The sequence below is a fragment of the Rhipicephalus microplus genome, chromosome 5 (genome assembly GCF_043290135.1).
Source record: "Rhipicephalus microplus isolate Deutch F79 chromosome 5, USDA_Rmic, whole genome shotgun sequence".
NCBI lineage: Eukaryota > Metazoa > Arthropoda > Arachnida > Ixodida > Ixodidae > Rhipicephalus > Rhipicephalus microplus.
Genome location: NC_134704.1, coordinates 165,761,409 through 165,788,749, shown reverse-complemented (window position 1 = coordinate 165,788,749; position 27,341 = coordinate 165,761,409). Strand labels below are relative to the sequence as shown.

At 45.6% G+C, this 27,341-nt stretch overlaps 1 protein-coding gene and 1 long non-coding RNA gene across 2 annotated transcripts in view; one reads left to right on the top strand and one right to left on the bottom strand.

The window, feature by feature from the left end:
* The window catches only part of LOC119174137 (uncharacterized), a 149,451-nt gene that overhangs the window by 40,212 nt on the left and 81,898 nt on the right, over positions 1 to 27,341 (bottom strand). Inside the window, exon 2 of the mRNA XM_037424952.2 lies at positions 12,891 to 12,964. Within this exon, the coding sequence (XP_037280849.2) occupies positions 12,891 to 12,964 (74 nt within the window). The remainder of the gene's footprint in view (positions 1 to 12,890; positions 12,965 to 27,341) is intronic.
* On the top strand, positions 17 to 27,341 carry LOC119174138 (uncharacterized). The gene is made up of 2 exons (XR_005110173.2): positions 17 to 84; positions 26,870 to 27,341. It is a non-coding gene; the product is annotated as an uncharacterized LOC119174138 (long non-coding RNA).

The window sequence follows — 27,341 nt, the reverse complement described above, 5'->3', positions numbered from 1 at the left end:
AAAAAAAAAAAAAAAGAGAAAAAAAGACAAAAAACCTAACGGCACATAAAATCTCCGTGCGAAGCCTGTCGACGAATCATCCGGGTAAGTGACCCGCTGCAGCGATTTCACTAGCAAGGCTTCACTCAATTTTGGCTCTCAGATTCTTGCGTAAAGCAGTGATCTAAGTTCTCAACGGCATTTTCAATCATGTTCAGCTTTCCTGGGTTGTGCTGAGCTTCTTGCAGAACGTCTCGGAAACAAACGTTATTAGCTCTGGAATGCAGCCGGCATGTACATGCATTTGAGTTTTGATACGATCATCGCCGCATTGTAGTGATGCGGATAACGTAATAGTTTGCTGGTTTTGTGTCTTTGACCTCCGTTTATCAAAAGTAGTTGTGATACATTAAAAAAAATGGCAGCATATCCACGGAGTGAATGATGGAGAGTGGGGCAAAGAATTCGTCCGTCGATTCGTTCTTGCTTCCGTCCATCTATGCGTCCGTCAGTGTGACCGTCCATGCGTCCATCAGCCCGTCCGTGCGTGTGTCTGTTCGTGCGTCCGTCCCTGCGTTCGTCCATGCAGCCGCCCCTGCGTCCGTTTATGTGTCTATCCATGCATCTGTATATGTGTCCGTTCGTCCATCTATTCAACACTCCAAGTACCACCATCTCGCATCTTTTCATCATATATTCCTCATATAGAAGCACCGCCATCCAGCGGACATTCCAAGGACTAAACGAGAAGTAGCACACGCACACTTTCTTACGGCTTGCACTTCGGGTCCACTTCCCACCTTTAACCACCTCCAGTTCATGGTATATACTAGTTCACTGTATTCATGGAACTGCGACCGAACGCTCGCTAAACCTTTCGAAAACCAAGGAGGTTACGCCCAGCGAGTATGACGTAGCAAACTTTTTCAGTCAGATAGTGATCAATGTACATGCCAATGACTGCTAATGGGAAATGACAGGTGGAGAATTCGGCTTTTACTTTCTTACGGCTTGCGCTTCATATCTACTTCCCATTTTTATTCACCTCGAGTTCATTCATGGTATATACAAGTTCATTGTATTCATGGCACTACGGCTGAACGCTCGCTAAACCTTTCTAAAGCTAAGGAGCTTACACCCAGCGAGTATAACGTAGCAACCCTTTCTTGTCAGATAGTGCTCAATGTACATGCCAATGGCTGCAGCTAATGGTGATCGCAGCCTGCGCGTTAACTAAAACCCGAATGCTCCTGTCTCTCATTCCCCATTAGCAGCCATTGACATGTACATTGAGCACTATTTTTTATTGTTCAACAACGCACAGAAGAAGTCTCTCACCGGCACCACCTTAGTGGTCAAATTATCATACTTGTTACATACTATGGGGGACGAACGGGTGCCGCTATAAGGAGCTTTACCCCTAAAACTTACAGTTCACTGCTCGTGTTGATGCAAATAGAACACGTCTCTCAACGGCTTAAGTGAAGACGTCGATTCCTCTTTCAAAAATGGCTGGAGCAGTATACAGCTATAATTTTTTCGGGATGCTAAAGGGGGGGGGGGGGATGTAACCATATGTTCTCTATATTCGTGCGTGTGCTTGCACTTGCCAGCGTATAGGTAAACGTGCAAAATGGAAACATTTCGGGGGGTGACGGGACAAGGTTCAAACCCCCCAGCTCCATAACGTGCCTACGCGAATGATGGGGGAAAGACGGCAGCGGCACAGCTGTGTCCTGTGGAGGGGGGGGGTATTAAGAATCAATTCGGTTTAGCTGGAGGCTCAGAACAAAGTACATAATGTAGTTATCTCGTTGCTATTGTCAAAATGCAAAGACTCACTTCTGCTAGGTTTATTCCCACATATGCAGTATGCTTCGGACAAAATTTTGCCCAACTGCAGCTGATGCGGCCATGAAAAGGGATGTGATAAGCATGGTCAAGACACCCTTATCGGCAAGTTCTGAAGTGAGTCCCTCACCGGAACTAACATCCCTGCACAGTGCTGACAATGAAGGCTGTTTCATATTGATCATCTTTCTTTTATCTATTCTGTTAAACGGTGCTGTATTGTGCTAGTGCTTTCTACTGCCTAGTCCGTTGGACAACCACACACACATGTACCAGCTCTTTGTATTTTTTTCCTTTACGTCTCTCGGACATTCTATTTGAACCTAACGATTCTGATACAAAACCGTTGCCCCTAAATTCAGCTCGCTTTGGGGATACCTTTGGCGAAATAATTTATGCGTAAATGCAGCAAAAGTGTTTCATTGTGCTCTGATGAGTTATTGCTCCCTGTGAACCCCGTCTGAGGCAATGAATGAGTATAATGTCCCCTGCGTGCCTCTCAGCTGCGGTATAAATACACTGAAAAGAAAAAGAAGCATTTCTTAATATAGAGGACGTTGCCGAAACTGTTCAATCTCCTTTGAAACAAGCTCCTGTGATGTGTTCTTATGCATTCCCTGCGTAACGTCTTGCCAAAATGAACTTCCTTTTTTTCTGAAATACAAAAGATTATGAAAGTTTCACTACACACAAAACGGCAAAAGGCTAACTTGCATACGTACACCGGCTTTGAAAAAGGCATTTTTTCGTCTTTGAATTAATGTCGCACCCAAGCCACCCCCCCCCCTTTTCCCCCCAGGCCATGCGACGCGCAACGAACTAAATATTACCATGTACTTAGCCAAACATAAGCGCTTGCAATCAGTTTGCCTCTCGAGGCCCTATTAAGTCGTGCATTACGGTATCCAGTTCTTTGTGCTAAGAAATCGAGAGATGGGCTTGGCTTAACGCCCATGATAGGGATATCCCGTGTTTTCGCAATACACTAATAAACATAATAGCCTGAGTTTTACGTCCCAAATCCACGATATGATTATGAGACACGCCGTGGTGGTGGGCTCCGAAAGTTTTGGCCATCTGCTGTTCATTAACGTCCACTGATATCGCGCAGTACACTGAGCTCTACCATTTCACCTCTATACGGAAATGCGACGGCTGCGACCGGTACAGAAGGTATACGTGATGTTGCATTCGCTGCATTGCGTGTATTTCTTTCTGTACGTATCAGGCAAGCCTCTCCAGCTCTCCATCAAAATAATTCACTTTCACTAGATACTATTCTAACACTCAATTGTAGTGCGACTGCAGCCCAGTCTTGTCATCATCCTCGCATTTATTTGGAAGCGAAGAGTCGAAAGAAACGGTGTTTTCAAGCTCAGTTTTCTCCGTACAAATAGCTCTTAGACACTTTGGGAAATTTGATGCCAAGACTAGGGTGGATCGAGCTGAGGGAAAGTGCGGCATCAAAATTCGGTTATATATTTCGACCTCAAGTTTAACGTGGCACTGGTGTGTGAAATTTATTGTCGCGTTAGTGTAAACCAGTATGTACTTCCAAGTAATAACTACGATGCATGTAACATTGTTACAATGCAGGTGGTTGTGGCAATCAGCTCTTGCCGATATTAAAGTTGCGTTGTGTGCGTCTGACGCCACATAAAACGCGAGAAACAGCTTATTGTAATTAAAAGTTGGCGGAGTACTACCACTGATAATGCAGCTTAAAATTACATCAATGATGTTAATAATAATAATAATAATAATAATAATAATAATAATAATAATAATAATAATAATAATAATAATAATATTATCTTTTTATTTATTGCTAAGATTTTATAAATATTACTATTATAATATTTTTATTAGTGGTAGAGGTTTTAGGAGTAGTAGTAGTAGCAGTGATAGTAGTGGTAGTAGTAACAAGTATGGCCACTAGAATAACAAAAGCAATTCAAAATGAAACGTCATGTGCATGACTCAACTACTTCTGAATGTTCTTTTTGTTCTGTTTTTCTGTCGATGTTTTTGCGCGTGCGCACACGTATAAAAGCAGTCGACCAGTACACGCCGCATTGCACCAATGCGCAAGGCCTTTACCTTGCCCACGCCAACACTATGACGAAGTGGGCGTGTAAACGAGGCTATCCAAGGCGCTCGAGGCTGTATTCGTGAAAGCGCCGGGCGTACTACTGCACCCGCGATACAATAATACGCGAAGTATTTCCACCAACAATGTCAGACTTCTATCTCAAAGTATATTCTAGTATGCCGGCTAGCCGTGCTCGTACAGCTATATTTATACCTACGAGCGCACGACAGAAAGCACCGCGCCCACAAAGCGCTATCGGGTCTAGGCGCCCAAGGCCTGATCATCGGTGGTCCCGCTCCCGAAAGGCGTCGGTCTCGTCCATCAAGAGAATTGGGATGCATAGTCTGTCCAACGAGCCGCCGACAGGCAACGGCGCACGAGGGTTTAAGTAAAAGGAACGCGGCGTTGATCAAACAGCAGCGCTACGGCTTTGTATTCAACGTGCTTTAGGTAGGATCTCGCGGTAGACATCGCCCTGACTACTCGTTCAAGTCAAGTGTGCGCAGCTGGCTCTCCATCACTGCGGCCCCCAAAATGGCCGTGATATTCAACCGCTTAACTCTCCAACGCGATCGTCAAGATTATCGAAGGAAGGTTTATGAGGGGACTCTAAAACTGGGTTACGGAGTGCGAAGAGCTGTTTATGTAGTGCGTCTCCTCTCGCTGTCTATGAAGATTCGCCTGTCGATGATGCGGGACGAGCAGCGTTTAAACACGTGGCCCCATCGTCGATCGGCGAAATTGCCTCGCGCTACTTGTCTTTTCAGGAGTTGAAAAACACAATGCCCTTGTATATCTTCCCCACCACGTATAAGTAGTGGTTCAAAATCTACATCAGTTATCTTGATAATTATTAACGAGTCGCATCTTGAGTGAAAAATGTGAAGTTTCCCACAGTCCTGTCATATACCTCAGTATTATGAACTGCCGCCTGTGTAAACTTTGCTGTGCAAGGTAAACGCTATGGTTCTCTTGCGTAGATGCATCCTGAGAAGCAGCTCTTTCACAGGATGGACAGGTTTTCTACCACCAGAGGGTGATTGCGCTTGCTGTAACCGAACGTGAAGTTTAGACGCTATAGCATCCGAGATCCTGCTTAGGCTTCACGTCTAAGCTTTCTTGTTTGAGTAGCAGCCTGTTGTTCATGAGATCACGAAGTTCCAAGTGGTCTCGAACAACCGCAGTAAGACGTCAGAGCAGATACGGCAAATAAAAACTGCGTGGTGGTCCCTTCCCGACATACTCGCAGAGCCACACTCCCGACGCGTTTTAACAAAACCATTCATTCGTTATTTAACAGTGTTCACTTCTCGTGAATTCACAGCATATGGTTTAATTTCCTGGCTTCGATGCTAAGAGCAAAAAAGAAAGCTCCTGGCAGACCAATTTTCAACAAAGCTTATTCTGCCTCTTATCCTCGCGATCCTTGTCCAGTTTTTAAAGACGCCTTGTCCAAAGGACGACGCCAAACCCATCCAGAGTTTTCACTTATCAAGTATATGCTCAAACGCTCTCCGTTGTAGTGTATGGGACTGCGATTGCATGTATTCGGAGTTATTTTCAGGCTGGCGAAATTAAAACTGATTCTCAGCACCTAATTGCATAAAATGAGTTCGTTGTTCATCCATGCCGAGGCCTATGCAGAAGGACTCATTGGCGTGCGAGAGGCCTTAGCACCATTTCTTTCAGCGGGTGCGGCCGGGATACAAGGGATCGCCCTGTTGCAGCAGTCGCTTAACAACTTTAGAAACTGGACAAATGGAACACCTCGCAAGCACTGCAGTGGAATGCCGCCGACGGTCATCACCAGGGGCACCATTATAAATGCCCCCCACTTTTCTTTGACTTATTAATGCATACGCCATCCAGATTGCGTTTTTTTATTTGTCTGTTTCCCATATAGAGGGATGTTCTTTTTTTTTTCAGTGCCGCCATTTGTGCATGCTGCGAACGGTGCTATACACAAACGAGGAATTGATGTAGTACACAAATGGCAGTTTGATGGCCGCCGTGTAGTACTTGCTTCGTCACAAATGACTTAAGTGTTAGGTTTGTTTTTGGCATTATATGCGAGAATCTAAGTACTACACTCGTAGTTGCTTTCTTATCTAAATTGTTGTTATTTTAGATTTACACGCTTCTGTAAGGTGATGAAGTGGTTTGATTGATAGCGGGCAGCAAGCTCCACGCCGCCTCACGTGACGGTGCCCAAGTGAATCAAAAAAGACAAAAGGAACGTGCAGATAGCCACAAAACACAGCTATGAACGACGCCACATAGTTCTTACGGTATCCATATTTATCAAATGAATAAATGTTCTCGAAAATAGGACAAGGAGGGATCCCGACATCTCGAAACAATACAAAATCCTAGGGGTAATAACAGAGATGGAGCAAACATAGATATATAAAATGTTTTTATAATCTCGCAATGAATCTTCGACCATGTTTGCCTTTATCCGCCATATTATATACACGTTCCCATCTTGATATGTCAACAACACCCGAGTTACCAATGGCAGAAACTCAGAGGCATTCATCAGTCCTACACAATAGACACGCCGTTCCAATAGGAGAAAGCCACACCACAACTTATCCGCTGTTATCGATGACCGTATAATGAACGCTTATCGTCCGACATCACTCAGCCTAATAATCAAGCGGCGTAAGAGGAGCCGACGACTCCTGCTCCGATAACACTCCCAAAATAGGTGTACCCTCGCGGTAAGGAAAGTGGATTGAAATTGCGTCCGCGCGTAAACATCTCTCATTTTCTCTATGCACATGCCTCACCATTCACTCTTTCTACTGACACGTCCTTCAGGCCAGAGGAGCACAGCTATGGTAAAAGCCTATTGTGCCCACACTCAGTTTGAGATGAGTTCGATGGCTGCTGCATGGCGTTGTCAAGAGACGGGTAGCAATCCAATCTATAGCGGCGGTCGCAGATCGCTTCCTCAGATACGCCGCAATCCTATAACCACGTGCCGGCTCGCAAGTGTGTCGCCGTGCTAGTCGTGCAGCCTCTCTCACTGAGGGAGCAAGCGGCCGCAAGGCAGGCGCCATCCGATTCTCGTGTCACCGCTGCACACGCCCCGGCCAATCCAAGGGATGCCGCGCCGATTATTGCACGCAGGCCACGCGCCAGACGCAAGAAGAAGGAAGAAAGAACGCCGCCTTGCTCGCAATGTGATAGATAGCGCGAGCCTTTATATGCTAAACGGGCACACCGTAAATACGCGAACTGCAACACGTCCGCTTCCATACTGCTGGTCGGACCAGCCGCATAGTTGGGCCTACCTGCCTGCGCACTCGCACCGTTCCAAATGCCCCAATTTTTTTGTGCATGCATTTCTCCCCTGCTGTCGCGCACCGATTTCCTCGTTCTGTTGTATCACCGATGTCACCGGGGGATTCTTTTCCTCCGCTGCCGCGCCGATGGGATAAAGGCGGGAGGGCACCAGCCGCTCTTATTTTGAACGCGCCGCGTCGCGACCGTCCTTTAGTGACGTCTCGAAGAAGGAACAAGATGGCCGGGCTTCAAGTTCAGACATTCATTTCCGTAGTGCAAACCAATCGCAGCGCTTCCGCCAGTCAGTCAGTTTGTTTTAGCTCCCGGACAGCTTCCTATTTTCGTACCGTTCATAAACAGGAAAGATGCACGCGCGCGAGCGGAAAAAAAAGCGCGACTGTCGCTAACTCAGGCGTGCATGATTAGATGTCGAGAAATGGCTCGCTTATTTCTATTCTCGGACGAATGCTACACCACGAATGTGAAGTGGCTGCTTGGAATGGGAGGACTAAATTAGTGGACAACCAAGGGGGCAGCATCACTGGTTGTGCAGCACTTAGGTGCATTTTAATGTAGGGTCACCGCCTGCTTTAGATTAATTTCATTCGTTCTCCCACGTCCCGTCGCTTTAGTAAAATTCACGCGCGATCAAGATTGCCCGGTCAGAGGCGAGAGCAGAGCAGCTTGCATGCAAAGTAGGGGATAACGGCCGACTGGACCCGGAACCACGCGCGAGTGGGTTTTAAGGAAAGCAGAGTAGTGGTTTGGAATTAGTTCGCGATTGTTACTCGCCGATGACCGCAATTTCGATCTTCCGGATTCTATGTACTCGAATGCGATCTCTGCCACTGGCCCACCTAATAGCACCAAGCACGCGCGTGTGGGACACAAAATCACTTCGTGAAAGCACTTCCCAGCGTTGCCTTAGCAGTCACCAGCATAATGCTTGCTTTATTATGACAACCAAAAGCAGAGTAGCAGACATTCCACATATAATAAGTGAGAGTTAGAGTGCAAGCGTATGTCACTTGGTTGTGTCGGCATGTGAAATGGCTCCTGACCAGCCTAGAGGGGAAAGGAGCTCATGCCGTTAGGAAAGTATCCACGTCTGCAAGCTCCAGAGTGAAAGCCCCAGAAAATTTTCACGTGAACTATCTGGTCTTCCCAGTGTGGCCCATGGTCTTTTGGCCTGCATACTGAGCAAGAAGCCAAGGCACGTGTTTTTTTCTTACCATTTCCAATGCGCGTAATATAGGAAAACAGCGCCAGCCTTCCCACAGTCAGGTGTTGGCGATGCTACATGGTACTGAAATGTTGTATTTTGCCATAACATAAACAATGTGTCGTGAGGGTGCCTTGGTTGTTGAGTGAGATAGGGTGTGAACATTTCTTTGCACATGATTCGTAATACCGGGGCTGCATGTATTTCACTTTTGATTAAAAATTTCTTATTGAATGAGAGAGCTTGTTCATGTCATTTTTTCCCGGAGCGTTCATCTTGTTTATTGGGGCTGCTTGCGACCATGTATCCGTACCGAATGGCCCAGCTACTTAAACTTTTGCTTTCTACATTTTAACGTTTACACTTACCTGCAGGTTGTCAGCCTCACTGCGTGGCTGCTGAGCATGCGTTCAGGATCGCCAAATGGCATAGTACCACCAGCAGCAAAGGCGAGAAACGTATTAGGCTCATCCATAGCGCCTAGTTTTATATCCATTCTTTTGCAATGACTTTCCTCCAAGTCCTATTCAGTTTTATGTTACGCACCCACTTATAATTTTTCGTTCCATGGCTGGCTGCGTCGTTGTCTACAATTCAAGGTGAACCCGCTACGTAAGCCTGCAGATTTCTGCCCCGTAATTTAGCGCCGGTAACATGAAGCTCTCGTAATTTCTTGAGCGACTGTGGTAAACTTCTGTTCATGATTAGAGAATACCTGTTAGAGTAGCTTCACCCTTTCTTATTCTTTTGACTACTTAAGTCTCATGATTTGTATTCGTAGTCACTGCCTGCCATAAGTACACGCATTCGTTTACAACGTTATATAGCGTTGACCATCGGCCAAATCAAGCAGTAGAAAGGGTTATAAAAAAGACTTGTAGCACAGAGAGAACATGACACCTGGTCATTAACAGTTATGAAACGAATTCTAAGAAAACGCAAACGTGCGATGTTTAAGAAGAAATGTTGAAGCGCTCATAAAATATAGAAATTGTGTTGCACATAGCTTGAATAGATCATATTACAAAAACAACACAAAACCCAGTGAAATTAGACTTCGTGTAAATATATATGATATCAATGCTTTCTGATTAATGAAAATTCAGTCACCTAAAAGATATCGTCAAACTCAGGTGTTCACTAGGAAAACTAAATTGATATCTAAATTTAGAGCAAGCATTAGAACATAAGCTGCACAAGCAAAAAGCCATATAATTCTATTACAAGGGCGCGTAAGGTTACTGTGTGCTTCCACAAGCATATACGTCTGCGTGGGGTCGTGGATGAAGTTACACTGCAACAAGTGCTTTTATTGCTTTTTTTGCAAGTGCTTTTTGCATTGCTTTTATTGCAAGTGCTTTTTTTTTTGCTGTTTGCAACAAGTGCAAACAAGAAAAAAAAGTACTCCAAGTAGTCGTTCCTCGCTAGTTCTTGTTGTTGTGTGCTTGTGGACCTCACAGGTGTTCCTTTCACATTAATAAATGGGGCAGCTTTCTTCTTATGACAAGTTCAAGTGTTAAAGCTAAGGAAAGACAGTATGGACCCCTGGAATATCTGAACAAGCTCTAGCTTTTAGTAATATTTTTGATGGGATGAAATTAGAAAGTAATAAGCGGCACCTGCTGTGTGAGCGTCCAATGTCCTCAAGCCGCTCTCATGAAAGCCACGTGGTTATCAAAGCATTTTTATTCAGGTGGAGATACAGTTACGTTTGCTGCTTCTGCTCAAGGTTTTCGAAGAAATGTCGACTTAATTTAGGGCATTGTTTTAAAGCTGTTTTTCTGCTTGTTTCTGCAACGCAAAAAAATTACAGTTGTATTCCTGCCCAAATCGACCGTCTGTTTTCACTTTCACTTACGCTCGAAGAGACTGCAAAGTGTGGTTTATCCACCAACACATTATGCGATGGCTCAACGAGTAATGACAGAAAGATGCAGTCACTTTTTAAGACATCTAATGAACATCTGAAGCTCTCATCGTCACTTGACACGAGAGAGCTTACACCATTTCTACGTACGAGCTATACGTTATGGCAGGTACCACTGTGCCTGATCCCCGTATTGAAGCATCGGATCTATCAATGGCCTCTCTGCCAACTGGAATTCCCAAAGAAGTTAGGGTTGGATACGTGTAGAGGCATTTACGCGGACGAGATATACACGCAAGGGCCGGCAGCTCATCCATCACGAAGCACCGCCACCAGACGAGGTATCTCGCAAAACGCCGCCAGCAGTAACTTTCTCACGATAAACCTCCCCCTCTCACGGCTTACACCATACCTCGCCTGAGCCATACCACAACAATAGAGGGAAGCTTGTCTTTCTTGGCTCTGGAATGTGAACAGGCGTCTCCTTTACGAGCCAGGGCGGCACTCCCCGCGAGGTGAGTTAAGCAGTGCCGAAGAGGCCGTTGACGTATGGGGTGTTTTTAGAAAGGGACGTGGAAAACTAGCTCCACGTGAGTGAGTAAATCAGGACTATCAGCTTGCCGTCCTGGTAACGCCGGAGACTGGCAAGCGGAAAGAGTGAAGTGGCTGCAGATAAGTATAGAACAAAGACGAGGCAATCTTGTGCAGCGGCCTTCGAATTCCGCATCGCAAACATTTTAGACTAAGCGATTTCTTCCAGCACCAGTCATTCTTCCTGTTGCTTGGTTGCGCACTTTCGTGTTCGAGTTTTTCACTACTACGGCATGCTTTTTAGGCCGACGCTTCATAGCGAATAATAAAGCCAAGAGCGTCTTCACCTGATTCCTTTGTAACATTGACACTTATTATACAGTTAACTGGCAATTAACCAAAGCAAATAAATTCACTGAAGGCGAAATAATTCATCATTACAAGTACCTGGCTGAAACCAGTGACTTCCTTATATATGCCAGAATATTTTTTACAGCGAAAGTTGTTATAAGATCACAACAAGGATTGCGTGCGTGGTAGTTTTCCTCTGCCACTGGTGTCCGCAACCACTATCGCACGAAATAAGGAAAAGCTCAGAAAATGAAAAAAGCCAAGGACGCAACAGGATTCGAACACGGAGTCAGCCCAGTATTTTACCACTGAGCCACACCCATGCTTGAAACTCCTTTTCAAACTGGCCTTAGGCAGGTTTGATGTCGGAAAAGGAATCCTAATAATATGAGTCATAAAGCGATCTAGAACAGCAAAGGGACAATCAGGCGTCACACAATGCGAATTGAGCAACAAGTGATTCATCGAATGGTCTAATTCATTACAATTGATCTTGTTCATGTATTAACTGTGGCACATACCCACTGTCGGAAATACGGGTACTACAAAAGATTCCTGCGTAATTCTTTATCATACTTAGCCACAGCAAAATCTTTCACTAAATTCTTTGCAAGTGTGCACCGTGTACCAGGCTTCTCCGAAGAATGACAAAGGATGACACAGTGAATGCGTGCCTACTGCACATTGATTTATGGCGTAGTGGATACTCTGCGATTGTGTTTGCAGCAGCTACCGAAAGAGCATTGGAAAAGGCTATGCAGGAAAAATCCCTTCCAGCTTTCGCTGTGACAGTGCTGCGCATTTTGCGCAGGCCAGGTGTTTTGTTATTTTTTTTATTTATTTTGTAATAGGTAACTGTCATACCTATTCAATGCTTTAGCTATTTGTGCGGGAAGGCTACCTTACACACGGACATCACCATCTACAGAATTTTTCACGATACTTTTTCTATTGACGTATTGTACTCCTATGTTGATCCCTAGTATAGTTTTTAACGTTATGACATATATCATGAGTGAATTGAAATGAAGAGTTTCTGAAACCTCTTCGATTTAGCGTAAATCATGTCAGCAACCATTTTTTCCAGGTGCGCACATCGAAATTCGTTGAAGAGCGCCGAAGTTTACCATTAAGTAAAGAAAACTTTCCTTACTATTGATACCGGGGGCTGTGCAATTCGTAGATATTTATTATACATGGACATTTATTATTGCACAGAAGCAGTTCTTTTTTTTTTGGGGGGGGGGGGGGAGGAGTAATACGAGCCACTTGATTTACCAATATTTGTATTTAGAGGGTTTCCTAACAATTATTCTTATTTATGTTTATTTTCATCACAAAACTTCCTAAATGAGCTTGCAATGCAGCTTGCTCATAGATCGAATATATTAAAGAGCTTTCGAGAATGCATATATGTCTCAGACAGACATGGCTCGCAAGAATTGATCTGTAACTAACTTGTGGCGGAAGCACCACCAGATAAGATGTCTTCTGTGTGTTTGTTCTTTACTCTGACCTCTTTTCTCCCTACATGCCACCTTTTAAAGAGAAAAATGTCCGGTGGCAGACAGCTCCTTGTGAGTTGTTTTGCAGGCTTTTCGATTGCAATAAAACATTAGCTGCTTCTCACTTCGCAGGGCATCCCTTGCACACATGCACAACAACGCAAACCAAGCGTTTTGGACAAGTTGGTAGCATGCACTCACGGGAGTTTCCGTTGTTGTCGGGGTCGGTGCCGTTGTCGTCTCGATCTGGCCTACTGTCGTCGTCGAAAAAGCGGCTGCAAAGAGCAGACAAAAAAGAGAGAAGCCTCTTTTCAGTGACTAAGCCACAATAGCCTGAAGTACATGCACACTGCATCGATGCAAATGAAAGTCAGCATTACTTCGATAGACATAGCTGCATTTCACAAGAGAGAAACCTTTCCCGCATAGAACTCGCAGAGTATTTTTTTTTGTAATGTAATAATACTAACAACAATGAGTAGTGCAGGGTGAAGTTCGTAAAGAGTTGAAGACACTTGTCAAAGCACAATCTCGTTCAAAAGTATCGAACGCGGGAGACACCGTATCACTGAAAAATACTGATCTTCATGCCACATGTTTAGTGCTGCCACATAATGGTCACAACTCCGTGATTTTCATGTTCTTCACTTCAATCAGTCACCTATGTTTCTACAAAAAAAGAATTGTGCAAACGACGCTGGAAAGAGCATAACTTTCTTGAAAAAAAAAAAAAGCATCTCGCTGTTGGTTTTTAGTTTCACCGTGTAGTTATCTTCAATCTGTCATCGTTTTAGTGAAGCAAGTTTATGTTGATATTTACACGAAATTTACATCAACGTACAAACAGCGCGGCCTCATCCGTTCATGGCTTTCCTAAAGTAGTTGCAGTTCCTTCTTTTTCGCGAACCATCACCAGCGATATTATAGTTTGAAAATGACTGTTGAGGTGTCCCATGCTACTGCTTTGCTTAAGAACTATGCACCTTTCATAAGTTGTTCTTTATGTAGCTGTTTTTCTCTTTCTCTGAGTCGCTGCTCCTCGATAGGGTCTACATGATTGGAGGGAGTGCTCGGTTGGATAGCACTAGATCACCGTTTCAAAACGACCACCAAACTACATATGTACCAGTCCTTGTTTCTTTGTCATGTATTGCTTAGTTAAGCGGCTTTCCTTTAAGAATACACCTAAACTTTCTTCGCTATACGGCTCAAACGTTTGGCTTTCGATGACTTTGTATGACCTGTCAAATGGTGAGATATATTTAGCAGGTAAAAGTTCCTAGACGAGTTGTTCGTTCACATCTCGATGCGGGTAAATATTAGACCTAGCGAACAGAGTGAAGAAAACATGCGTCAATAAAGACGTTACTTGTCTTAAGATCGGGTGACACACATTTGTAGGGATCTTTGCTCCCTTACGTTTTGCGAATACGTCGACGCCGTACAAGTACTCCTAATTAGGCAAAGTCTCCGTCTTGCCCGTGACCGACGTGTGTGCCCGTATATGCAGTAGGCAAACACATGGATTTGCACTAAACGGAGGATAACAGCAACTGTACATTCTCCCGCGTGAATCGGTGTCAATGGCGGTGGCGTGCAGGCATCGAGATGAGCTCCGCTCCTGTGAATACCATGGTAAGCATCAAGCCTGACATAGCAAAACAGCAAGAAAGAAAAATGTCGCAGAAGAGATGGAGAAGAGCTCTTCAAACAAGATCTGAACAGTCCTGGGCGATTATAATAAGGCTTCAAAAATCTCAATCCTGCCAAAAGTACTACACATGTCAGGACCTTCAAAACTGATGAGGTACCTGAAAGCGACTAAGCGAGCAAACATGAAGGCAGCCAATGAATACTCCGCCCACAGTGATCAATCACTCAATGACCAGTTGCAAAGAATATCGTTTCTGCTGAGACTGAGAAACATACCACATTGAATGCTAAAAGGACGACTGATATAATGCAAATGCGCATAACTATGTTGTAGATCTGTCACTCAACAGATCTAACACACAAACATGATGGCTGTGCGTACGCTCTCTCCCCTTTCCCACGTAAATAACTGTACACAAAATGTATTACATCGAACGCTACTCGTCAAACAAGATTGAGAGTACGTGAGAGAGTGAACTGGAAAACAAAAAACAAACGCACGAGCGTCACGTTTTCTTCAACTAAAACCAAGGGCAATAAATGTACGCATCTTCTACAGAACATGACACAATACTGCTCATATAAAATTCTAGACAGCAGCGTCTTTTTGTATGCATATATTTCAACCCTACTGAAATAATACAAGACAGAAAATGTTCAAATTATATATACTTAACAAAACTACTGCATCAATAATAATCTATCATAATATCATGCCATTTTTTCGCTTTTTACTCAACACTCTTTTTTGTGGGATGATGAAAGAGGTTTGAAATTCGTTGTGTATAATAAGGGTTGCAGCGCGAGCACGAATGTGCTAGAAGAAACAGACGAAAGTCGAGGTACGGAAGGCAAAGAGGACAACACGTTGTGTATAGTCGTGGTGTGATTTGATTCGCACAGCGCAAGCACCTTTAGTAAATCTTTATTTATTGCCACATGTGATTTTGAATATATATGCCGTACTCTAAAGTGTCCCGCCGAGAAACTAATACTCGACGCATGAACTATGAGTGAGGGTGGGGCGAGGGGTAAGGGGGCATGTATGGGCTCACTGTTAAAAAGTGAACGTCATACAAGAAAAAAACATAACTTGGCCGCGATTCATAAAACAGTGATGGTCAACAGACCTTCATATTTCTTTCACATTTTATATTTCCTCGTAGCGTGTTTACAAGGCAGCTTAGATTGGAAGCAGCCTCCGGATAACCTAGATGCAGAATGCATCAATTTGCAGCAGACCACTCTCTGGCAATCGCTCAATCTGTGACCCCCTTTCATTCTTATCGTCAAAATCTGAATATCAACGCGCACATTCTGGTGTGCACAGGCGCGTAAATAAAACATGAACGTAAAGGGAAAGAAACAATAACTTGACTGGCCATTTTCCTTCTAAGCTGAGCACAGACATAGAAAGGCACCTGTCTTATCTGTGCACGCTTCTTTCTTAAAGTGTCGATTGTTCTGTTGAAACGAGAAGCTATAAGTAGTGTCATGGTTACGATGTTGCTCTCGTCGACGCGTGCCAAATGGTTTATCATTCAAGAGAATCCACATAAGCGGAACCTTGCATACGTAACACATGGTGGCACCAATTGTAGTATTTTAACCATCACGATCCGGACGTAACGTGAGAATTTATATAACAACACTTGGTGCTTCATATTGAAAGTTCAGCAGGCAAATCACAATGCCACGTATATTATTAAGCCCACTACTTAATAAAGCGCTCTTTATTTCAGCCCACATATTCAAACATACAGTCTTATTCACAGGAACCTCAATGTGCTGCCTAGTTAAACGGAGATATGGGAGAAGGAATATTGTCAATCCTGTCTTCCGATACAAATGTCGAACGCTGATCCCGTCTTCTTGGCACTTCAAGCTCTTACAAAATAAAAAGGCGTGGAGTTCTTCAATGTGGCGAGCGTCACAATCAATTTTTTGCTTTTGCTATGCGTAACTCCTTGAAATTTTTTATATGAGTATTGTTGCACCGGAATTTCTACTTCGCTCACCACATCATACACAGTTCTGAAGGGCCATCGTTAAGGCATATGTAGCACTCGAAAGACCATCTTTGCCCACATTCCTATGCACCAGCTGATGCCTTTCCTCCGGCTAAAGGTAGCGGCGAGCCCTCTTGTGAACTTTTACGTAGGCTATATATAACCGCAAGATTTCATCACAGAATGCATGAAGCCACGTATTCCGTGCAAGGGCAAGGCTGACGCAATGAACGGGCTCCGAAGATGCAGTTCAACAGCGTCTATTGCGCATCACAATGAAAAGAAGAGGGGATCTAGGAAACAAGGATAGCAAGCAAGCATAGACGGGCCTTGTCCCGCGCACACTATAAACGCTGCATTCCCTGGAAAGCGTAGGTAATGCGGCCACGGGCACGGCTGTAAATTTTTGTTTTCTCCGCCTTATACTTTCTACTGGGTGGCTTCACGCGTGTTTAGCCTTGCGTACTACACGGACTCCGAGCGTGTCGGCATTTGGCATCGCTTGGCCGCACAAGCGAGAACGTTTCCGCCGCTGTCGACGCAAGCAGGAACGTGGTAGCTATGCGATCGCAGGTGCCGATTGTGCTTTAACGGCAATGCGTGGATTTTGGAAGCTGCGGGTCCAAAAGGCAAGCTCAGGTGCAACGGAGGATGCTGAAAGCGTCGGTGGGTAATAAGAATAAATGTGGTTTGAGAGACGCTTGGGTGCAGGGCTCCGAAAATGTCGTACATCTTGTCTTCTTCACTGCGTACTGATATCGCACAGTACATGACACGGGCTTCTACCAGTTTGTCTCTACCGAAATGGGACCGCGGTCACCGGGGCCGAACCCGCCACCTTTGGATCAGCAGCCGAGCATGCACTATAGCAACTGCTGTACCATAGCGGATTTTCGGTGGAGTGATGGAGTAAGTTTAGTGATAAAATAAATAAGCTTCCTTAGGGCAAAAGATCACTTGTAGATTGTTGAAAGAGGCATCTGGGCTGCTGTGCACACCAATATAAATAGAAAATGGTTATGGTGACGTTACTCACCAAATTTTTACGTGCACCATGGGATTCGGAAGGGAGCCCACAACTTCTGTTAACCTGCAGGCCTGCTGACCTCTCGGTATGCAGATTTGCTACTTTCGATGACGACGTATTGATGCGACCGCTGGAATGCCTTTGTTTTTATTTATGTGTTTTTGATTGCTCTTAATTGTTGCCATAATGTTATGTTTCTTAATACTCTAAATTCTCGTGAGGGCTGACTTCATTCCGCTTTCCACTTCGTACACCAGCAACCCGCTAATTGAATTTCGCGGTCTATATCTACCGAACTCCAAATGCCCGAACATATGAATCCTTCCATCCCATCGCATTCATAAGCCGCTCGAGCTTCGTGAGCCGTCCACGAAGATGACCCCGTCTTGGCCCTGAACCAAAGCGAGCCGGACGATGCCAACTTAGCTTTCGGCGAGCGAGCGCATCGACAAAACAAAGACGCCGGTGAGGCAGCGGCCGCGTTTCCAAAGAATGGGCGCCTCTCCCCGCCGTGCCCGTTATCGGGAAGTCCCCCGAGTCGAGAGAATGCGTTCGCCTTTTACACGTCCACGAGTGACCCTGGCGAATGCCTCCGCGAAGTGCGGCCGTGCACGTGATGCAACCCGGTCTGTCGATCGCCGGATGTCTGGCCGGGCAGCTGGAACGCCGAGGCGGGACGAACCGCCTCGCGGGGGCGCATTCCATGGCGCTACGCAACTCCTTGCTGACCGCTCCAAACCGCCGTCCTTGTTCGAATGTCCAAACCAATCGGGAATGCGGTGAGCGTATTATCGAGGTGATATCGCTGCATACAAAATGGGGGCTTCTGGCTTCGCAGACCCTAAAACATTAACTCTGTCAGTGGTTACAAAGATATCCGTATCAGTCGGGAGCTTTCACTGAACACTTGAAGCGTGATCTGTGCTCGTTCAACACACACTGATAGCTAATATTGCCGTACAAGAAAAGAAATCTCAGGTGAGATACAAGACCTGCCTTAAACGCCGAGGGCCACAGTCTGAAGGTATCTTGTGCCCTGCTTTATTTGATCGTTAATAATGTCGAGGTAGGCAAGTGCCCTATTCATATCATCGTGTTCGATACAATAGTGCATGGCTTCTCAAACTGAATTCCGTTAAACCGGGGGGTTGTGCAAACCTCGCCTCGGGGATCAGCGAGTCACTGAAAAAGTTTGTCACGTACCATTCTCACTAAGTCATTTAGCGAAACCGAGGTGCGATCGATCTAAGGAACCTTCATTACTGAAGCAAACGTTAGCACATATCAGTGCATAGCAAAAATTATTTAAGGCACGTTGCTGGGCTAGTTGCTTGGGGTTCATCATTTATATGGGTATAGCGCATTACGACAAGTACACAAAAAGAGAGACATACACCCACACAGCGCTAAATTGCATATAATGTTGTGTTTGCGATCACAAATAATATTTATACAATAGCGGTAGCCGATGAAACAATAGCAGTAGCCGATAAAGATACAGCACAGATCATACACGCGTCATCACCGATTGCAACAATCTGCTCTCGCTAACGCCAAAATGAAGATTCTAGATACTTCTTTTCTTTAGGTTACAAAGCTGTGAAAGCCACACTCACACATTTTTTATTTCATTTTGTCAACTTCATAGGCTTCAATGATTTCACGCGTAATCCTGTCACAGGCCCTATAGTAGAGAATACGGGTCACTGTTTTACGTATATTATTCACTGCCGAGAATGCGAGAATTAGTTGCAAGTTAGCGCTGTGTGTGTGTGTGTGTGTGTGTGCGTGCGTGTGTGTGTGTGTGTGTGTGTGTGTGTGTGTGTGTGTGTGTGTGTGCGCGCGTGCGTGCGTGCGTGTGTGTGTGTGTGTGTGTGTGTGTGTGTGTGTGTGTGTGTGTGTGTGTGTGTGTGTGTGTGTGTGTGTGTCCTTGCATAGTCTAGGTGGTGTTGGTCTTTGTAGTGGTGCGCTATACCCCTACAAATTCTCAGGCTGTGCGATAAGTTTATCGTTACTTAGAAAACCATTTTGTTGGTGCAAAAAAAATGAATTAAGTTGTTGCATGTCAGGGAGTTGGTTTTTATATACTCATGCTTTACATATTGTCACATGGGAATTGTGCGTGAATGGAACCAAATAAATGCTTGCGTGGAAGTGTTGGATATGGAAGGGAGCAGGGATGTTCCATAACAGTGTTCCCTGGCACCAACTTGCTTGAGAACACAACAAAAAGAAGAATTGGTCTAGTTTGTTTGCGTTCATATTGAAACAACACACAAGACCGAGGGCACGAGATGATTTGGCAGCAAGAGCGCTGTCTGACAACTTATGGCTTCTCCTCTTTTTCCGTTTCATTTCAATAAAACAACCAGTCGTCATTCAGCGCTCGTGGTGTCAAGTGTTTCTGCGTCCCACTGTTTCAGCGAGCATGGTTGAGAAGCCCTGCACCAGTGGAGCGACGGCCACGCGTGTCTAACGTACTTGTTCCAACATAACCAACTATCAACGTGGCAATGCGAGACTGAAACATACACGTTTTGCCTGTCCATTGTGTGCGTATTAGGATGAATGGGTCAGTAGCGTTCCAGAAGTGTATCTTCCTACCTCTCGACAGGTGGCACGCGCCCTGTTGCTGAAAGCAACACGTGGTGCCGTAATGGAAGAGCGCGTTTACCGCCACCGTGTGGCTTCGGGCGAGAAAAAAAAAAAGCTAGTTGAAAACCCACCTCTGTGCCCGGACTTGTTCGCGGTTCTACCGTCTATACTAGATCGCTGCCGGTGTGCGGTGGCGGGCGTCCCGCCCGAGTCTGGCGCGCGCCAGCGCGTTGGCCGCCGGGCAAGGTCGCTCGCCAGTCGCCCTTCGAGGAAGCTGCGTCGTTGCTCTACATTGCGCCGCCAGCCGCTGCGCCGAGCCGCCAGCGACTCAGCCAGCCTCACTCTTTAATACTTCTTTTCTTCGTTTTTCTTTTTTATCGAGTTACTCTTCCTTTTTTCTATATTCCCAGCTCGCTTTCGTTGTTGGTCTCCCACGGGAACTCTGTCCATGCGCGCGCCTTGCACGAGCACCTCCGTTCGACGGCTTGACGCCGCGGAGAGGGGGGGCATGCAGCCACTTGCTGGCAAACTTGCTTATACCGCAGCCGCAGAGTGTCAGCATTGTGCGTCGTCGTGCGGCGATGAGCAGTGTGCGGAGTGCAAGTTTTTTGCCTAATGGCGCCTAATCCAGAGCGCGAGACCCCACCGTAACAGAGAGGTGCGCTTTCGAATACGGCAATCGTTTTCAAAACTGCGTCTCTTTCACTCACTCACCCACTCACTTAGATTCACTCAGATCCATTTCAAGCCGTGAGTCTAAGTGAGTACGGGAGAGTTCTATTCTATAGAGATTGAGCGCGAGTGAGTCCAGTTGAGTAAAACATTGGTTGGTGTGAGCTCGAGTGAGCTCTAAGCACAAAATGTACGTTTTCCGTGAGTGTAAGTGAGGTCCACCTTTTGTTGCTGACCTGCGCTCGCATGGGCTCCATTTATTCATGCCACAGAGCCCCAGGTCACTTTAGCTGTGTCTGCTAGGAAACTGCAATACTTCGGGAATAAAGAGCAAGCTCCATTTTCGGGGTGATGCTGGTTAAGTTGTGGGTCGTTTACTCCTCTGTAGTAGTATGTATGTATGTCTCTAGCTACTTTTTGCTTATGAATTGCTCACTAGACGGCGTTGTGTAGATATGTGCTTGGAAATATTATCATTAGATGTAGTTATTGGTTTTCGTATAGTTGACGAATAAAAAGGATGCATGGCACTCATATAGTGAGACATTCACAGTATATCCATGGTGTGAATGATGATCAGTGGGGCAAAGCGTCCGCCCATCCATCCGATCCGTGCTGTTGTGTAAAATAGGAGCGGACGGAGAGACAGACAGGTGGATGGGTGGACGGACACAAGGACAAACCAACGAACGCTTCGCCCCACTCATCATCATTTCCTTCGTGGATATGCTGCGGCTTATTTCTTCTGTAAGCATGCCTCATGTTTCAGCGTATGTGTGCACAAAAGCACTAATCTCACGCCCCACTGCTAGATAGCAACCTCGACCTCAGCAGTCGTTTCCTTGTTTAACACACTGCCGCTACGAACAGCAGTTTAAACTACACGGACTGCTCGCCTTCCCTGCAGCTATACATCGTCTCTCCGTGACGCAAGATATTAACAGTACCACAGGTGATATAAAGTTACAACGTCGTCGTTTTTGTAATTATATGAGTTCTCTGGTTATATACGTGTGATTCACAATACACGAATCGATATCGTTACACTTTATACATCTAAATGCGGGCTTGCATGTCGCCAGAAGCCTGAAGAGACCCCTGAGTTGATGGAATATTTATACCACACACCTCGTGGCTAATATTGGTATGCCTGAAGAGGTTTTTAACAAAATATTGCAGTCAACCCGCTCATTACGCAAAGCACACTACCCCGTCAGCTCAGCCGTTAAACGAACGCAAAAGACAAACAATGACTTGGTGTCTAGGTTGATACACTCTACTCTTAAACTGTAATGTCCCAAATTTCACTGTCTTTGGTGCATTATTAGAAGTGAAAATCGTTGGGCGGAAGTTTCATTTAGTACTGAGTAGATGCCGTCAAAATCGGACGTCCCGGCTTTTGGTGTGAAAAATTGAAGATGGCGTTTCCAACCGCATTTGTTTTTCGCGCGTTTTCTCGCTTGTCAAGGTTGACTCGTGGTAAAAGTCGGCTTTTCAGTATTGTGGAACCATAGTATACAAACACGCAAAAAGTCGTTTTTTTTTTCTCTTACGTGTCCCTTTAAAGCAGCATTAAGACCGCTACTTTACACTAAGATGGGCTTATACGTTCAAATACGTCAATGCAATAGAATCTTGTAAAAGAGAACTGGAGCAACGAAAATAAATTGCTTTTTAGCAGCAGTGGTTGATCGAGCAATCACTTCTTTTATTTATGGAGTGAATTCTTTCATTATTTGTTGCATTTATTCATCGAATAATCTGCCAACCAGATGTCAAGTAATGAATGTGCGAGGTCCTCTGCGTGCGTAAGCGTGAAAATTACAGCATTTTTGTTCCTTACGGTTTCTGCAGCGTCTTCGACAGCGCCAGTTTAACTGAGCGAATATTAAAGAAATTTCGTAAAGCTGGTGGGCGTGGACTCCGTATCAGCACCGCGCTCTACGCAATATCAACATCTCGCAATATACGAAGATGACGCGACGACAGCCACGCTGTAGCCGAGCTTCGGGCAGCGGCGTATAATGCATAGGCGGCATTCACAACGTCTCTAAGCACGCGGCTTTGAAAACGAGGCAGCCCGGCCGTGGGGGCGGGAAAATAAAAGCGCGCAACGCCAGTGGAGGACTGGTGCACCGCAAGCAAAGGGCTGCGGCCGCGTGACGAAACGTGCGGTGCGCGTTTTTTGCGCGTCAACCCGCGGCAGCCACAGCGGCGAAGCGTCGTCGTCGCTACCACACAACCACGCCCGTCGAATGACCGCGCCAACATTCGCATGCACGCAGCAACAGCAACGCAAGCTCAAAGGAGCCGAGATTTCAAAGTCTCTTAGAGCGCGCTCGGTGAAAAAATCAGGACGCGGTGATTAGGGCCACGGGGAGATCCACGGCGGTTTTTTTTTTTTTTTTGCGTAACGGACACCGGGGTTCCGTAGGAAGCTGGAAGGAAGTTTGTTTACTTGCGCATATTCTGCTTGCAGTGTATGCGCACAAGGTAAGGACCCAGCAGCAGCTGATACTTTAAAGAGAAACCGGTAATGCTACATACCTATATTAGGCCTTTCACACGTGAGCACACGTGCGCATCATTTGCTGTCATTATCGTGGTCATAATTTTATTCTGCAACCTTCAAACTTAATCTTCATGAAATATGCCTCATTATTCCATGGTGAAGGGGTGATTAATGCCAGAGAAAGCATGTGTATATCAATAAAGCGAGGAACACACTGGCAAACCTTATGTGTATAGTGACTTCAAAAATATATTTTCGAGCCCTCAAGTACGTTGGTGAATGGACGAGTTATATGGGTGTCCATAATTAAGCGTCCGTGTTGATCCAGCACGAATCAACTCCAGCATTGAGCGTGAAATCATCATACACTCTCTTTTTTTTTCAATGATTGCTCATTCAGTAACACCCAAAGTCAGCCACCCCGACGCATGAACTAAGCTTCAAGCACTCTGTACGTGGGTGAAGATTCCACAGCAACACACTGAAGCGAATGAGAGTTTTATTACAATTGGTATAGAAATAGTATACACACAGCGCACGGAACAATCGTAAACTCTTGGGCACTGAAATTTAGGGGCATCTTCAAGAATGCCTGCCAACTAAAAAATTTCGAAGAATTCCCACAGCAACGCTGTACAAAGAGCAGGAGTGATAATTTAAGGGTTAATATGTACACTTCCAAAGCCACGAAGAAAAAGTTCCGTCCGCTCACTGAGCTCAGTTACGCTCGCTCGAAATGCGTGAGTTTGATTTTGGCCGAAGTGCCCACTATGGAAGCGAAGTATACCAAAAGCCCGTGTACTGGACGAAATCGGCGCCCGTCAAAAAAAATAATAAAAAACGAAGTGGTCGTAATTTTGCGGTGCCTTACACTGCGGCGTATCTCATAGCAGGAATGGCTTATAGAGGCAAAATTCCATACAATGACAAAATTGCTACAGCTCCTCACATCCGCCCTTCAAAAGCTAGATTTAGAGTTGAATCACTTTAAGACGTTTAGCTAAAGGTGCGTGTGTCAGGCGCGGATAAAGAGAAGAAAAACTAACCAGACTGCTTCCCTGATATAGGGCGGCTAATACATGCTGTGCATGTCGTGACACACTTCGTTGCCTAAAACTTCAGCCTGCGATCGGACACCTACACGAATGGGCTTGCTTCCCGATATAGGCTGCGTCAAAAGCGATTCATCGTGTGGCATAAGCATAAAACTATACGCCACTATGTGCCGAAGTTTGGGCATATTTGCTCAAGACCAAAAAGGTGTAAGCTTGGCAGCTAGTCCCCGTTCAAACTCAAAGCGACCGCATCGAATTCCTCTATAAACACCAACCTCTGGCTGCATGGGCAAACGGCAGGGTCGTCCACCTGCCAATCAAGATCGCCGGCGCCTTTTGAGCTACTTTGGGCTTCCGCGTTGTTGTGCAGAGAGCGAACCCACCTTCACCGCCGGCTTTCGCTTACAGAGGCAGTTCGTCTCACGGTCAGCACCGATTGCGAGGCAGAAAGCGTGCTTCTCAACGTCCTTCGGACACGCTACCCAATGGAAAAAGTAAGAGTAGGAAAAAACTGCACAGAGGGACGAGCAAAGGCTTTCAGAAAACGGCCGCATATTTTTAGGCCTTTCACACACGCAGCCTCATCGAGAGGGCCACTCGTGTGACCACGTATACGCGATCTCCTCCGCCGAATCAGGTCAGCAATGAACCGGCGGCGACGGCGCGTATGCGTGAATGAAAAGGACCGGCGGCGCGGTGAAGGACAGACAGGCGTCCCACCCGCATGCTCGCAGTGCAAAGTCAGCGCGAACGGCGCGTGCACCGCGCACGAACTCCATCCACCTGAACACCGTCGCTCTCCCAAATAGCCAGTTCCTTGTTTGGCTAAGCGATTCGACGAGCAGCTCCCCGTGGGTCCACGGTCTCGACAAAAAATGACGCCGACGCGTCGTCCGCCCAGCAGCAAACATTGTACAGTAGCGCTTAGTACCAGTTCGCTTTGGGCAAATTGCCCCGTGCATTTCGTACCGTTTTAGGCGTCACGAGTCGTTGAAGACAAGACAGACGAAAGCAGGATTTAAAAGGTCGGCATTCGCTGATCCGCTACAGACAAATCGGAGCATTAATGGTAAGTGGCTGGAAAAGCTTAGTTCAGTTTTACGACATTCCCGACTACTGTTTGCAAGCTCATTTTCTATTTGTTGTCTGAGAAAATTTTCTCTTTCTATTTAGGACAAATCCCGACGAAGGAGTTGAATGGTCTCTTACGTTTGCGCTGACACTTTCTAATATGTACGTTGCCATTGTCCAAGATACTTCACCACGAGACCGATCTGCGGCAAGACTGCTTAGTGAAAGTGCACTCGTCCAACATAATGAAAAGCTCTGTTCTCCATCGCATGCCATCATTAATTAATTTTGGCACTTGTCGAAGTACGAAGTTTCTTTGAGCAACGGACTCAGAACGCGAACTTTGACGCTTCACATAAGGTCATCCTCCTGTAAACAAATAAACTTCAACCACACGGTTGACGTCAGCGTCATTTGAAGCAATCTGTTACTACTGAGGCGTGTGTACATCCCCTGTCACGCCCTTAAATGTCGCGGTACAAACCAAAGACACTGCCTCCTACTCTCTCATCTTCGAGGGCAGCGGCAATGTAATTATGTGGCACGTACACACTCCATGGCACACCGTTGAACAAAAAACATAGGATGCACGACAGCAGACGCAGCTGAAGTCGCAAGATGCCTTGCGCGACGATCCATCCAATGAGAGCAGCAACAATGCACCTACCACCACTAGCCAAACTACACGGGCGCGGAGCGATTGTTCTGGAACTTTAAAATTGGGCTTCTGCCTCGATCGTCTTTACCTCACCTCTAAACTCTCCTCCTCGCCCAACAAGATGCTTTCTGAACCAACATAAGAACCACGCCCTCTCCTCTAACCGACTACATACTGTGAGTTCTTTCTCTCGACAATTGCTATACTTATCATGGTCAGCTATCTTCCTCATCCAATTACCATCTCAATCTGCGTGCAACGACATCGTGACACTTTTCTTGGTACGTTAAACAATGAGGCAGAATTTTCGGCTTGCTGAAACTGCCTGGTTGCGCTTGGTGCGTTTGCAACTAAATACTCAAACCAACTAAACGGTGAATATTTCCGGAAACGAGCAAATGCCCTGAGTTAACATGGAGAAGGGAGGTGATCGGTGAAATTCCATAAAAGCGTCGTTTCGTTCTCGCGATGATGGCGCTAGGACTGCGTGTGCACCAGTAAAGAGCAAAAACTTTTCCATGTGGTTTCGCCAGATCTGTACAATCTCGAGTTACTTTCGCTATGGCTCCCGGTTTTTCTAATGAGAGAAAAAAGACGCAGACTCATTCAGAGCGCGAATTCTGATTGTGTGCTCAAATCGATTCCTTACAGAAAATATTTATACAGTCAGAATGCCTTTTGGAACTGTCCTTAAAAAACTTCGTTGAACAAGAGGCAACGAGGTGTGCGCATATGCAAAATAATTTGAGTCTATTGGCTTCAGCCCAAACCGCACAGTTTGTAAAATGCTAATGCTGAAGTTACATGTGTGAAATCATACTGTTGAGGATTTTTCTAAGCACTCACCAAAGCGACATATTTAGAGGTGTAAGCCCATACCATGCAGCCACTCATTGCTAATTATTTCTTTTTTTCTTTCTTTTTCCAGCCTTGACAAGTCAAAGCTGTCGGACACACCACCAAGTATGCCACTCACATCTCGACACTATACTGCCTTCACACGTGTGCGTTCGCTGTTGAAGAGTGAACGGGTGCATCGAATGGGTGCAAAACATATATAGTCTTGGCCATCGCTGGAACGTGTTCGTTGTACGATGTGCCGACAAGGCACGCAGTGTCCAGCCGCTCAAGTGTGCTCGCGAATCGGAACATGCACCATGGCGCACTAAAATGGTTACAGGGCACAACAAAACTAAAAAAAAAACTAGTGCCTATAGGTTTTAGGGGCTGTAAGAAAGCCGCTTCCAGTCCCTCTAGTATACAAGGCGCTTTCATTGTGGCGGGCGGCATACTCCTAGAAATTTTATGAGGTTTGATAGGTAAATGTCTACAGTGCGAGAACAGTCAACGCAAAATATAATTTTTACGCTGCAATAATGAATAAAGGAGTACGAAGATCA